Source organism: Miniopterus schreibersii (assembly GCF_964146895.1).
Source record: "Miniopterus schreibersii genome assembly, chromosome: 7".
Lineage (NCBI taxonomy): Eukaryota > Metazoa > Chordata > Mammalia > Chiroptera > Miniopteridae > Miniopterus > Miniopterus schreibersii.
This window is the reverse complement of record NC_138108.1, coordinates 46,492,347-46,505,140: the sequence shown is the minus strand read 5'-3', so window position 1 is coordinate 46,505,140 and position 12,794 is coordinate 46,492,347. Positions and strand designations below refer to the sequence as shown.

The window sequence follows — 12,794 nt, the reverse complement described above, 5'->3', positions numbered from 1 at the left end:
ACTGTATGTGGCTTCATAGATACCTTTAATCTTTCCAGCTGGAAGAACAACATCCACAAAGTCCTCACATACATGGTAAAATGTACTTTTCTGAGCTCTCTTATTTTTTATCCTTTATTGCTTCTAAATTTTTCAACTTTGTGCTTTTGTTTTACTATTTTCTATTTCCATGTTGACTTTGTATAATTAAGGTATTAGTCATTCATCTCTACTCTATTTAGAGTTCCGGTCTCATCCATAGACTATGGACTTTTCAATTATAGGGAAAGCCTGGCCCAAGAACTGTTTGCTGAGCCAATGCTATTATGGAGCATATTGAGTATAATTCTACCTAATGACCTAAAAGTGCTCATTTGCGTGAATCATGAAACAATATGTCACAGACTTATTGCTATGTTAAACTTCCTCTGTATCATAATGTTTAGAAATACTGCATTAATTTGGTCCCAAAGTTTTTCAAAAGAAATTTAGAAGATGTATCTACAATTTTTTATTTAAAAATTATTTGAACAGTAGCATACTTAGGGGTGCTTTTGATTAATTGACATTGGTAACAAGTGTTGGGTATAACTGGTGAGGAGGAACATCATGACTTTCTGCTTTTGGGAAACTTAATTCAAATGGAGAGACTTCTCTAAATAGTGGGGCTCCAACTTTTAAAACATTGTATGAAAGATTGTATGAGTTTGGTATTATTTATTTCTATTGTAAACCCATTTTAGTCTGTGTGAGCAGAAGCTTCACTGAGACTTGAAAATCTAGTTATTTAATCTTACACTCTTTATTATTTTTACTAATTGCTGCTTAATGCAATGTCAGCGGCAGGTTGAATAACTATGTATTGCTCTCTGCCTTAAGTAGTTAAAAACTGTACTGTATCTTGCTCAAGGAGGTGATTTATTTTAAAGAATGTCCAAAGTACTTTTTTCTACTTATTCTAATTTTAAAATCTCCTTTATTTTTTACACAGTATTTTTGGCAGGATCCCAGTCCTTGTATGGGAATGGTCCTAAAGTTTGGCCATATTTTATTCTGATGTCCACTTTAGAATACTTTATGAGGCAAATGTTTTTAAATGTTCCTTTCCCTTTAGACTATTCTGATGATTCTTCTGAATGGAAAGGATATTATATCTCTTAAATATCCCTCTATCTACACTGGCTATTCCACTTTATTATTCAATCAGAAACTTCCTGAAAGACTGAAGTGAAACTTATTAAGAGATAAGGAGGAAAAAAAGTTATCTTCCAGTGCTGCAGTAATAATTCTAAATTCTTCACGTCTGTGGTCTTTTTTCCCCTTAATGTGGTTAAGTCTTGCCAGTCGTCTAAGGAATTAGGCTAAGTACTGTCCTTTAGTCTTAATAGCAAGCATATAAAATAAATTTTTCATTGGTACTTTTGTTGTTAGAGTGGGAAATATAGGCTTACAGCAGGCACTTGGTCAATTTTCAACAGTTTTAAAAGCCTTATTATGTTCCCAGTTGATTTTCTCTGCTCTTGCTAACTAAAAGAGCATCCTGTAAGTTAACTTTAGGGAAGGACTTTGGGCTCCCAGTTCATATATATTTTATTATACCATGTTGCCAAATACAATGTAGTGATCAATGTTTAGGATTAAGAAGCATTAAAAACCCAGTTCTGGATATTTTTCTTTACAAGTACATATTTATTTATTTGATTTTAGCAAGAGGAAGGGAGAGAGAGAGAGAGAGAGAGAGGGAGGGGGAGGGGGAGGGAGGGAGGAAGAAACATTGATCAACTGTCTCCAACAGGGGATCAAACCCGCAACCTGGTATGTGCCCTGACTGAGAATCGAACCCACCACCTTCCAGTGTACGGGATGATGTTCTAACAAACTGAGAGTTCTGGCTATTTGTAATGGAGAATAATCCTAATGGCAACTAACAGAAGATTTCTTGGGGTCTCCCCAGCCAGAGTCATAAATAACCCCTTTACCATTAGTAAGTAGAGTAGCCATCCATCCCTATATCAGCAGAGCATAAATTAGTTTAGCTGTTGCAATTTGTACACAGTGAGAGAAGAGGGTATGGACATTTTAGGCACCAGGAGGCCATGGCTTTTATTATTTACTCCAGGTACTGGGAACTGCGTTGCTTCAGAGCCTATCTTCACTAGTTATGCCCTGCCCCTTATTTTGATAGAAGTGAGAACTGAGGAGTGGAAAAAGAGAGAGGTATTCCTCTTACTTAGAATGAGGCCATTTGTTAGGAGCTGATTCAGAATTAGACTCCAAATTGATGACCATTCATTCACTGAGCAGGCACTGGAGTTTATATTCAGTCCATGAAGAACCTTACAGTCAAGGGTTAGGCAATGTCAGGTAAATCAGCAATTGTGGTACAGTGTAAGAAGCACTGCTAAACGCATCAGGCAGGTGCTGTGAATGTGGAGGTGTCACAACCCAGTGTGGTGCTGGCCAGAGAATATTTCTTGGAGGAAGTTTGGGTCAGGTCTCTTGGGCAAATGATCTAGATTTCTGAAACCTTCATTTCCTTTGTTAAAACTATCTTACCAGGTTTGGGAAAAGATTAGAGAATAGGTACAAAGTATCTGGTTCTGTTAGGTACTAACTAAAAAGATGACTGGTATTATTATAAATGGAAGGAGGCAATTTATGTTTTAGGAAAGACAAACACTGTTTTGAGGAAACTATACTTAACCTAGAACCATTCTAGTCAATTCTTCATCAAGCCACAAAACTGGCCAGACAAGGCCAGTTTGGACAACCAAGAGAGCACTGAAGAAAGAAACCCTTGATAGAAAATGCCCCTTTGGCACATATGGCAGAAGAAAGTGAGGGAGCCAGAAAGAAACCTTCCCCAGGGAATGAATAACCCTGGTGGTAAAGGGAATAGGAGGCGACAGATGCCCAAACTTCTTTGGTGCTCTGAACTAATGTGTTCATAATGAATCATTTTCCCAAGTTCTGGATATCCACCCAAGCTGGGGCAAAGGTACCAATCACCAGAGCAGAGGTTCTTAACTGAGAGTCCATGCATAGATGGCAATGCATTTGTTTCTCTGCACTTTTTTTCTGGAGAAGGCATTCATTTCTTCCATCTAATTCTCCAACTGCAAATCATCAAGCTGCAAAATGTTGAAATCCTAAGCACATAAAGTAACTCAAGGTCACAGGCAATTCTGACACAAGGAACACACACATAATTGAGGAACCCTACAATTATTTCTTGAACAAAAATATTCATTAGGCAGGAGTGCTCCTAGGGTTCTTGGCTTCAGCAGACAACAGGACAAGAGAGTTGTATTTGGCCAACTTGTGCTTTGCTTCTCACATTGGCAAGCAACCAGCAGCGTTTTTCACATTGGTGGTGCCCCATGGAAACACCTTGCGGGATTTTACTTTGTGAAATTATTGCCAAATCCCTGTCCTCTTAGTGGCAATTATGTTAATTCCTGGTCAAATGGGTTAAGGTAAAAATGGCCCTAGTATTTGGGAAATATATATTTATCTTTTTTGTTGTTTAGAGAATGTGTGGAGTCATAAGTGTTCAAGGCATTAAAATCTGGGGCCACCTTTTTAACATAATGAGTATCTTATTTAGCAGAGGCTATATCCTATAGCCAGTGTTTGATAATAGCGTAAGGGCAGTGGTAGTGTCAGTATTAGGGCAGGACATCACAGATTACTCAAAATCATGGTTTAAATAAATTAAGGTTGAAAAGACTTAACGTAAACTAACAGGTAAAATTGCATCCTGATAGTTAGGAACACATTTGGATAACTAACGATATCACCAAAGAATAAAAATAGCACATTTATTTATTTTTTAGCTGAGCTCCCCTTTCTTAAATATCGAATAAAACCTGCACACCATCCATTGAGCAACTGTCCTGTTCATCCTCTGTCTGGCCCAGTAGACAATCTGGTTGATGAAGTGTGACACTGTGAGTAACCTTGCTTTTGCCAGCTAAGCTTTGCCCACCTGCTACCACAGATGAGCCACACGCCAGTATTTTCATCAGCCTGTTTGCAGTGCCTTCCATCTCATCATCTGAATTTGGTGAAGCCCCAACCCGCTGCTGATTGAAGCAAGCAGCCTCTCCTTATCAAAGTCTTTGGAATAGTTGGTTAGCTTTTTGTGCTTGCTGGAAGAATCGGATGAAAACAAAATATATTCTTTGACAAATCAGGAAAAAATAACCCTTATGTCAATTGTAGTTCAGATTGTTTAACATGCCACCTTGTTGTAGGCCACCTCACCAGGTGGAAGGGGCTTTGTTAATGACCTTGAAGCTAAAGGTCACTCTCACTTTGATTAACTACAAAACTTGCAAGGAAGCAATGCAAAGGATAAACCCCAGCTCCCAGGTAAAGGTGAACCGAGGGCTCCGCCTCCCTTTGTTCCTGAGTAGCACAGAACTAGGCAGCCTCCGTGGAATCAGGACCTACCGTGTCAAATGACCCAGAAACTCACAGCTCACAACCTTTTTTCCCCATCAAGCCAGGGAAGAGAGAGCATCTTACTAAAAAGACATCCCCATTACTACAGAAAGAAATTCTTGCCATGCCAAAATTACCTCCTTTTAAATATATATTTCCTGCATCAGTGATAGGCCAAGCCTGCCTTTCAGCTATTAATCACCACCCACCCTCAGCTTTTTTTCCCAATTGTTTGATAAATTCATGATTTACCCTAATTATCTTATATGTTTTATTTACTGCATTTTATCTGATTGGTTAAGGACAGAAATATTCATGGTGGGTGGCATTTCTTGTGTAGATGTGTTTGTCGATTTCATAGTTACTCTGTTTTCTCACCAAGAGCCAAGAGCACCAGTTAGGGTTGCCAGAGGAAATGCAGGATGCCCAGTTAAATCTGAGTGAATTTCAGATAAACAACAAATATGTAAAAAATATATCCCAAATGGTATTTTTTTTTTTTTTTTACCTAAAACTCAAATTTAACTGGGTGTTCTCTATTTTTATTTGCTAAACCTGGCAGCCCTAAAGTGGTTCTTCTGCAAATCAGATAACTTGCTCCTCAGAATCGAGGGATCGGTGATATTCTTAAGGCATTTTTTTGTGGTCATTTTCTTAAAATGCAATAGTAAAGTATTAGGAAATAGGGGCAGATGTAAGAATTAAAAAGGATTAAACATTAGATGACTATAAACGGGGTAGTAAGAACTCAATGTGTTACCTTATAGAAGCTGTGAAATATTTGCACTGTCAGCAGAGGGATATAAACAAGATTTCAGCAAATACCCAAAGTTGAGCTTCAGCTATTCTTCCAAAGGCATTAAAATGTCCATTTTTATCTAACTTCTTGATCTGGCAGTCTTTTTTTAGTTTTTATTTGATTTATTTTTTGTTAACCCTCACCAGAGGATTTTTTTTTTCTATTGCTTTTTCAGAGAGTGGAAGGGACGGAGGGAGAGGGAGAAAGAGAGAGAAACATTAATGTGAGAGAGACACATGGACTGGTTGCCTCCTGCTCACTCTCTTACCGGAGGCTGGGAGTGAACCCGCAACCAAGGTACGTGCCCTTGACCAAGAATCGAACCCAAGACCCTTTGGTGTGCGGGTGGACACTCTAACCATGGAGCCACACGGGCCAGGGCTGATTTGGTATTCTTTAAGAAGCCCTCCCACTTATCTTCACTCTGCATCCTGTGGCTTCTGGTTTGTTTGTTTGTTTGTTTTCAGAAATATATTATATAAAATAATTGTAATTATAACCATAGAAAACATAGTCTAGTCTATCAGTACTTGTTTTTTGAGGAGAGAGATGGAAACATTTATACTTCTTTACTGCTTTTTCATTAACTGTGCTGAGAGACTTCTGAGCAATGGTTACATCTAGTACAAATATGAAATAAATCTATATGTTAATCAAGAACAGTAGATGTCCAAGATCACAAGATGTTTAGTAGAGTTTTAAAATAAAGCAGTTATTAATTAAATTTGACACTAGAAAGGGCATGTGGGTGCAGGGAAAGAGGAAACTGTCCAAGTGGTGAAATCATGGGCCATAGTAATAAATGAAATAATAAGATAAATCAGTGTTAGCCAAGGAGAGAATATTGGCTTTGAAACACAATTGAACTGATTGAAGCCTCTGAGTGAGAAGCTCTGGAGTATTACCTAATGGGGTGGCTCCCTGCCTACCGGCCATGTAGTCGAATGACCAAAGGACTGGCACCTGACCCAAGATGGGCTAAAATGTTGCTCACCCCTTGGAATGTTAAACTTGAAATGAGAAACATAGAGAGCAGTTGCTGGGCTTGAACGTGGTAGCAGTAGCATTTTAGAGAAAAGATCAAGGAATTTCTAGCCGTTTCCTAGAAGCTATCCTTATGCGTACATTTCCTCAACTTTGAGTTTTAGCTCTATTTCAGATTGTATGAAGCAGTTCAGATTTTTTTCAGCAGATGTCTTTGTGCTTAAGTGAGCTAGAATTGGCTTTTGGGTTGCTTGCAAGCAAAAAAAAAAAAGTATGACGTTTTGAGGTCAATTTCATCTCTCATTTTGATTCTCACTCACTCAAATATACCAGAGATTTTGTTAGTCAGAAGAGAGAGAGTGGTGAATGAAATGAACATGATTTCTGCTTCATGAATCTTTCAGTCCAACAGAGAAAATAGACACTGATAAAGAAATTAAAGTATGGAAATGGACAGGTTTCATTCAGTCGTCGAACAAGTATTTATGAAGCACGTATTATGTATAAGGCACTTGTCTAGACCCCTGGAAGACTAGTAAAGAAAACAAAGATCTTTGCCCTTAAATATTTTAGCTGGAGATGAAAACAATAAGCAGTAAACTTATTGGTTTTTTTATATAGAAATGCATAAATAAATAATACGGATTTAGAAAGTGGTAAAAGAAATTTTAAAAATGAACCAAGAGAAACGGAAAACCAAAAAGCTTAGAAACCAGAGAGATACGACAAGGCGGAGAAACTGAGAGATTATTAGAGCTAAAATATTGACAAGGCCAGTGGTTCAAAATGAGAATGAAGAGGTTAGCCAGAGTAGACTGTTAAGGACTTTATAAGCCAGAGTAGACTGCTATGTACTTTATAAGCCACTTTGAGGATTTTGAACTTTATCCTAAGGCAATCCAAAGCCACTTAAGAGTTTTAAACTACAGACTGGCATGATCAGATTTGCATTTTAAATTTATCGTTCTGCCAACAACCTGGAAAACACATAGAAAGCAAACAGTAGTGGATGGGAGAGAATAATTAGGAGGCTTTTATTCTAGTCCAAGTGAGAAACGGTGATGCCCTTGACTACCATGTGTTTCATGAATTGAAAAACAGTAGCTGTGTGAAAATGGCTGTTATCGAGGTTTAGATTTTCAGCTGCTCATATTTGGAATAAATGAATACCTACCTAGCTTTATCTTCTGAATTCTTATATTCTTTTTTTTCCTCCCTAGTGAGATAATACAGGTGACGTAGGAGAAACCACAGGCTCTGTCTGCCATTCCACTGTTAGGTCTTGATCAAGGGTAGCATACTGGTAAGCAGTGGGCCATTTGACCCTCACGATTTGTTATGACATCTTGTCATACTCACATTTTTTTAAAGGCAGCAAAACCAGACAGGTGTTATGCTTGGTTGTCACACAAGCAATTCAGCACTTAACCGTTTTCATGGGTATATGTTAAAGTTATGCCTTCCTGTAACTATTTAAATTTTTAATTTCAGGCATAGATACTAATTATACTCTAAGTGGTCAGTTCCTTCTCTTCTTTGACCTGGGTCTAGCTCAGGCTCTTTCTGTCCCAAAAATGTAGAGAGAAATTACATCCAACCTTCAGCTCCATTGTTTTAAGTCTTGCCAGTTCCAGATGGAATAACAAAGGGAAAAAGGACACTTAATTCCCTTGTCATCCCTCCAAAGATTTCCCCTCTCATTCTTGAGGAAGTGAGAAAAGGAAGAGTGCCAAGTACCACCTCTCATCATATTGGAACATGGTTCCCTGTGGCCCAACTGAGTGTCCTTAATTCTTGAGAAATTTGCCTTTTCTCCTGGGGTAGGTAGAATGAGAGATTGGAGCTTAAGGACATGGTTTTTAACTGTTTCCGTTGCAACACTGTATTATAAAAACGTACTTTTAAAAAAATAGGTTTCCATCTTGTATTACTTTGTGTCTTGGAGTTTCTCCCTCATGAATTTCTTTGCATCTTGTTTGAAGTGAACCATTTTAAAATTTATATCCTGTCCTACTTTTATTTCAAGAACTTACTTAAAATATCTTTCTTTCTCTTCGCCATGCTCAGATATGCATGAACACTTTATGCATTTCACACTCTTTTAGATGGAGAAAGGAATATGCTAATCCGAACAGTGGTAAAATCAGACGCAGAATAAAGATCTCATTTTCAAGAGTGGACAGTATGCAGCATCTTCTTATTGCTATCAGTTTTCTCCATTGTTAATATAAGTGCAAAAAAACATGGATTACTAAACCAGGCAGAATGTGAATTTGGGAGTGTTCTCAGTTCGATGGAGCCCAGCATAGTGGGTGTTTGCTCCTTGAGGGCAGGAAACATGTTCTCCCTTTTGTATACCCTACTCCCCGCAAAGAGTCAAGCATGTACATACCAGCTCCTCGAGCATGCTTAGATGAGTGGAGTAAATTGAAATTAGGAGACATCTCATACTGTGCTTAATTTTACCAGGAATCACCAGGGATGGCCAAAGGACAGATTTTCACTAGGAATTTTGAGTGCTGGGTTATGTGACTGCGTGGACATACCCAAGAAAGGAAAAGTCCAGGGAGAAGCTACTGGAGAGCATACTAGAAATTAGACAAGTGATCCTCCAATTTGAGTGCTCAAAAAGATCACCAGACCTGGCCAGCGTGGCTCAGCAGTTGAGCACTGACCTAGGATCCAGGAAATTGAGGTTCGATCCCCAGTCAGGGCACAAGCCCGGGTTGCAGGCTCAATCTCCAGTAGGGGGTGTGCAGGAGGCAGCCAATCAATGACTCTCTCATTGATGTGTCTATCTCTCTCTCCCTCTCTCTTCTTCTCTCTGAAATCAATAAAGATATATTTTTTTTTTAAATCACCTGGAAGACTTGGAGAAGCCCAGAACGCTAGGCCCTACCCACTGGGAATTTCTGATTCAGGTGATCTGGAGTGGGCTCTGAGAATTTGCATTTCTAACAGTTTTCCTCCTGGTGGTGTTGAGGCTGCTGTTCCAAGTAGCCCACTGTGAATGAAAACTACTGAATTAGACCTTGGAGAGCTGGCCCAGCTAGGGGGATCTGGGCAGGCTGCTTGCTCTGTGATCTGTGCAGAGAAGGGGTGATTTTGGAGATTTCTGAGGGCATTACCTAAGTGAACATCAGAATAGTTTTAAGCGTCTTGCTTCCTCCTGCTCAAAGGACTGATGGCTACGCTCTGGCAGGGAAAGGAGAGAATGGCTTCAGGAGCTCAAATGAGAGTTCAAACGAGCTGACAAAAGAGATAGAATGCATGGAATCGACTTAGTAATGCTTTCAGCTAAGTTCATTTGGGTTGGCAATGTGAAACCAAGTACATATGTCTAAGCTAATTTGTATATAGGTTTTCCCCAAAATATCCTTTCACTGCAAGGAAAGTTTCTGTCCTTTAGCTGATTGTACATACATCAAGGTAAATGGGAAGGTGGAGAAAGCCCAAGGAGAAGGGAAAGCCCACTCACCTAGAGAAAGGATTTAGGAGAAACCATGCCCTCTCCCCACCCTTCACCCTCAACAGTCAATTAGTGCGATCTCCCAGGTAAACAGCCTTAGGTCGTTTCTGAAACAGTGACAACAGCTTCAGCAACAGAGTATCACGGGGACACATTTCACCTCATTGCAATATTGAAATGGAAACTACCTAAAATTTAGAGCTGATTTCATATGCTTCACTGTGCTCAGCTAATTAGGTTTCTTACATTTTAAAACTTGAGTATGGTGTCTTTGCATACTTTTCTGTGTTTCTTCCAGAATTTTTTATAAGCAGTAATCATTTAGGACTTTGGGGGACACTGGCATTCATTTTCATTACAGAATTCCATGGACTCGGGTGGATTTTCTTAATTTGCCAACGAAAAGGAATAGAGGCATTACAATAAAATCAACTATGTAAAAAAAAAAAAAAGTGGTACATTTTGGTAACCAAATGGTCAAATGCTTTAATTTAAAGTAATTTTTGTTAATTTGGGAATATTTTCAGAGAAAACCTATTTAGTGATCCTTCCAGTGTAAGCTCAGCTCACGTATAAAAAGCCACATAAAAATGACTCTGGAGACCTTGCTGCACATCCAGCGGTCACATATTTCAATGCTTCATTGCTCCCGCTCCTGTTACAGGTACATGTGACAGCGCTGCAGCTATGAGTGGAATTTTAAAGAGGAAGTTTGAAGAAGTTGACGGCTCCTCGCCCTGCTCCTCCGTGCGGGAATCAGATGATGAAGTTTCCAGCAGCGAAAGTGCTGACAGTGGGGACAGTGTCAATCCATCCACCTCTAATCATTTTCCCCGTGAGTACAGAAACGTACCTGAAGCTGATTGTCTGGCTCTACAGTGAAAATAATTGTATCATCTTATTCAATTTATTTTTTTAACCTTTATTACTAGTGTTTGTTTGTTTGTTTGTTTGTTTTTACAGTTGATCTAAAAACAAATCATGATTAAGTAAAAGTGAAATATGTTGGAGGCAACAATGGATTCTTTTATTTAGGTTGCTTTAGGCAGTGAATTATTTGGTTGTGTTAACCAACTGATTCAATGAAAAAATGATATTTCATTATTATTGCTTTTCAAAGGAAGCACCCTACTCTGGAAATAGATGGGAAAAGACAAGTAAAGGTGCAAAATATTTAGCCACCTATAACTGAACAATATTCTGGCATGTATTTGGGGGCTGGAGGTCTAGGTTAGGATGAGAAAGAGCTTAACCACCTATGCCTTAAGAGAATTAAGAAACAGCAAAACTCTCCCAAGTTTGAAAGTACATGCAGTTTAGACCTCTTTCCTACTCATGCTTTTATTCTCTCATCCCCAAGAATAATATTTAAAGCCCACAAAGAAGAAAGAAAAAATGTGTGGTTTCTCTTTGATGCCTTTTGTGCCACACTAACATCATCCCTTCCTGTCAGTCAAGGTATTGTGAGGTTTGAAAGAATGGTGAGAAAAACTTGTAAAGTAATACAATCTACAAGCTAAAGGAAACTTACTAGTAATAGATAAATAATCTTGAATTTATGTTTCCAACAGGAAGACGGTACTATATCATATGATATCATAATAGATAACTGGTCTTAGTTTTTCTCATTTTCAATTAAGTAGCTGATTATATTAATATATGACTCTATAATATAGAATTTATTTTGGAAATATAACAATCCAGAAAACCAGAAGAATTAACCATATTTTTATGAGGCTATAAGTAACTCAATAAACATGTTTTAGAACATGAAACAAATGTACTAAAATCAACAGCATTCCTTTAAGCAAGCAAAACTAATAGAAATTATAGTGAAAGGGCAATTACAGCTATTATAGCAGGGAAGATCATAAAATATTTAGGGACAAGGTAATTGTGTGATGTACATGATCTATAAATACATCTACATATGTCATTAGGGTATGATCTTATGTTTTTTATTCTAAAAAAGAGATATTTTTACTAATTCTGTCTTAATATTAATAGTGATAATAACAATGACATTATCAACTAACAGGGTTTTGTGAAGATCAACAGAGCAGGTGGGATAATACACATGAAAGAATTTGTAAAATGTCGAATACTAAACACGTTATAATAAAAATTATGATCATAGCAAACATTTATTAAATACTTATGCTCTAATAGCTTTATATACAGCCATCCTGGAAGTACCACTCCCTTCAATTTACAGAGGATACAACTGAGGCTCAGAGAGGCTAAAAGTCTTACCCAAGATCACACAGGATTTGAGCCTAGAGATACATATACTTGTCCCACTCCATAGTCTTCAACTTTTCATTATCTCATTATGCCCTTAATTACATAACATTAGACATATCTTTAAAATATTACTCATTGTGAGTATAAAAGCATGCTTGAATTAGTGAAGAGAGGCTACCTTTCTGGTTATTATGATAAAGCTATTAAAGCTTTTCACATTAACATAAATATAAGAGCATGATTTCAATAAAATTCTCAATTGGATTGTTTAAAGGTGATAGAATGATAAAAATATATTTGGAAAAATAAGCTAATGAGAATAAAAGGATATTTTTAAAAAGAAGCCATAAATGTTGAGAAGCCACTCAAGACATCAAATCATAGTAGAAAATTATATAATTTAACTTTTTTGGTTCTGGCTAGATCTAGGAAAGTATGGAAAATCTCATCATGTTACATAAAAGAATTTAATATATAAGGATAGAGCATTTAGAACACTGGGAAAAGGAAGGAGTGTTTAATAAATAGTTGTGGTGTTAGAGTTTGAAAATGAATACAGATCTCACAGCATATGCCAAATCACATTCCAGATGGATTAATTAGATAAATATTTTTTAAAAAACCAAATTATGGGGGAAGGTGTATATTTGTCAGACATTTGGTAAAATCATTATATGAACTTTAAAGTAACAGGGAAAAAAACTCGCAGTCCAATATACTTAACATATTTAATAATTTAAAAATATTAAACTTATCTGCTACAATAAAAGCCCAAAGGAAAAGTAAAACAATCACTATTGGGGAAAAAAAAATATTTGCAGTTAATATGGTATAGGGTTATTTTCTAGGTAAAGTATAAAGGAACACATGTAC

General features: G+C 37.4%; 1 protein-coding gene across 4 annotated transcripts in view; it reads left to right on the top strand.

The window, feature by feature from the left end:
• Positions 1–12,794, top strand: part of CSRNP3 (cysteine and serine rich nuclear protein 3) — a 171,500-nt gene that overhangs the window by 92,116 nt on the left and 66,590 nt on the right. For all 4 annotated transcript variants that reach the window (XM_081142803.1, XM_081142804.1, XM_081142805.1 and 1 more), the window contains one exon: positions 10,342–10,512. In XM_081142803.1, coding sequence (XP_080998929.1) covers positions 10,342–10,512 — 171 coding nt within the window. The remainder of the gene's footprint in view (positions 1–10,341; positions 10,513–12,794) is intronic.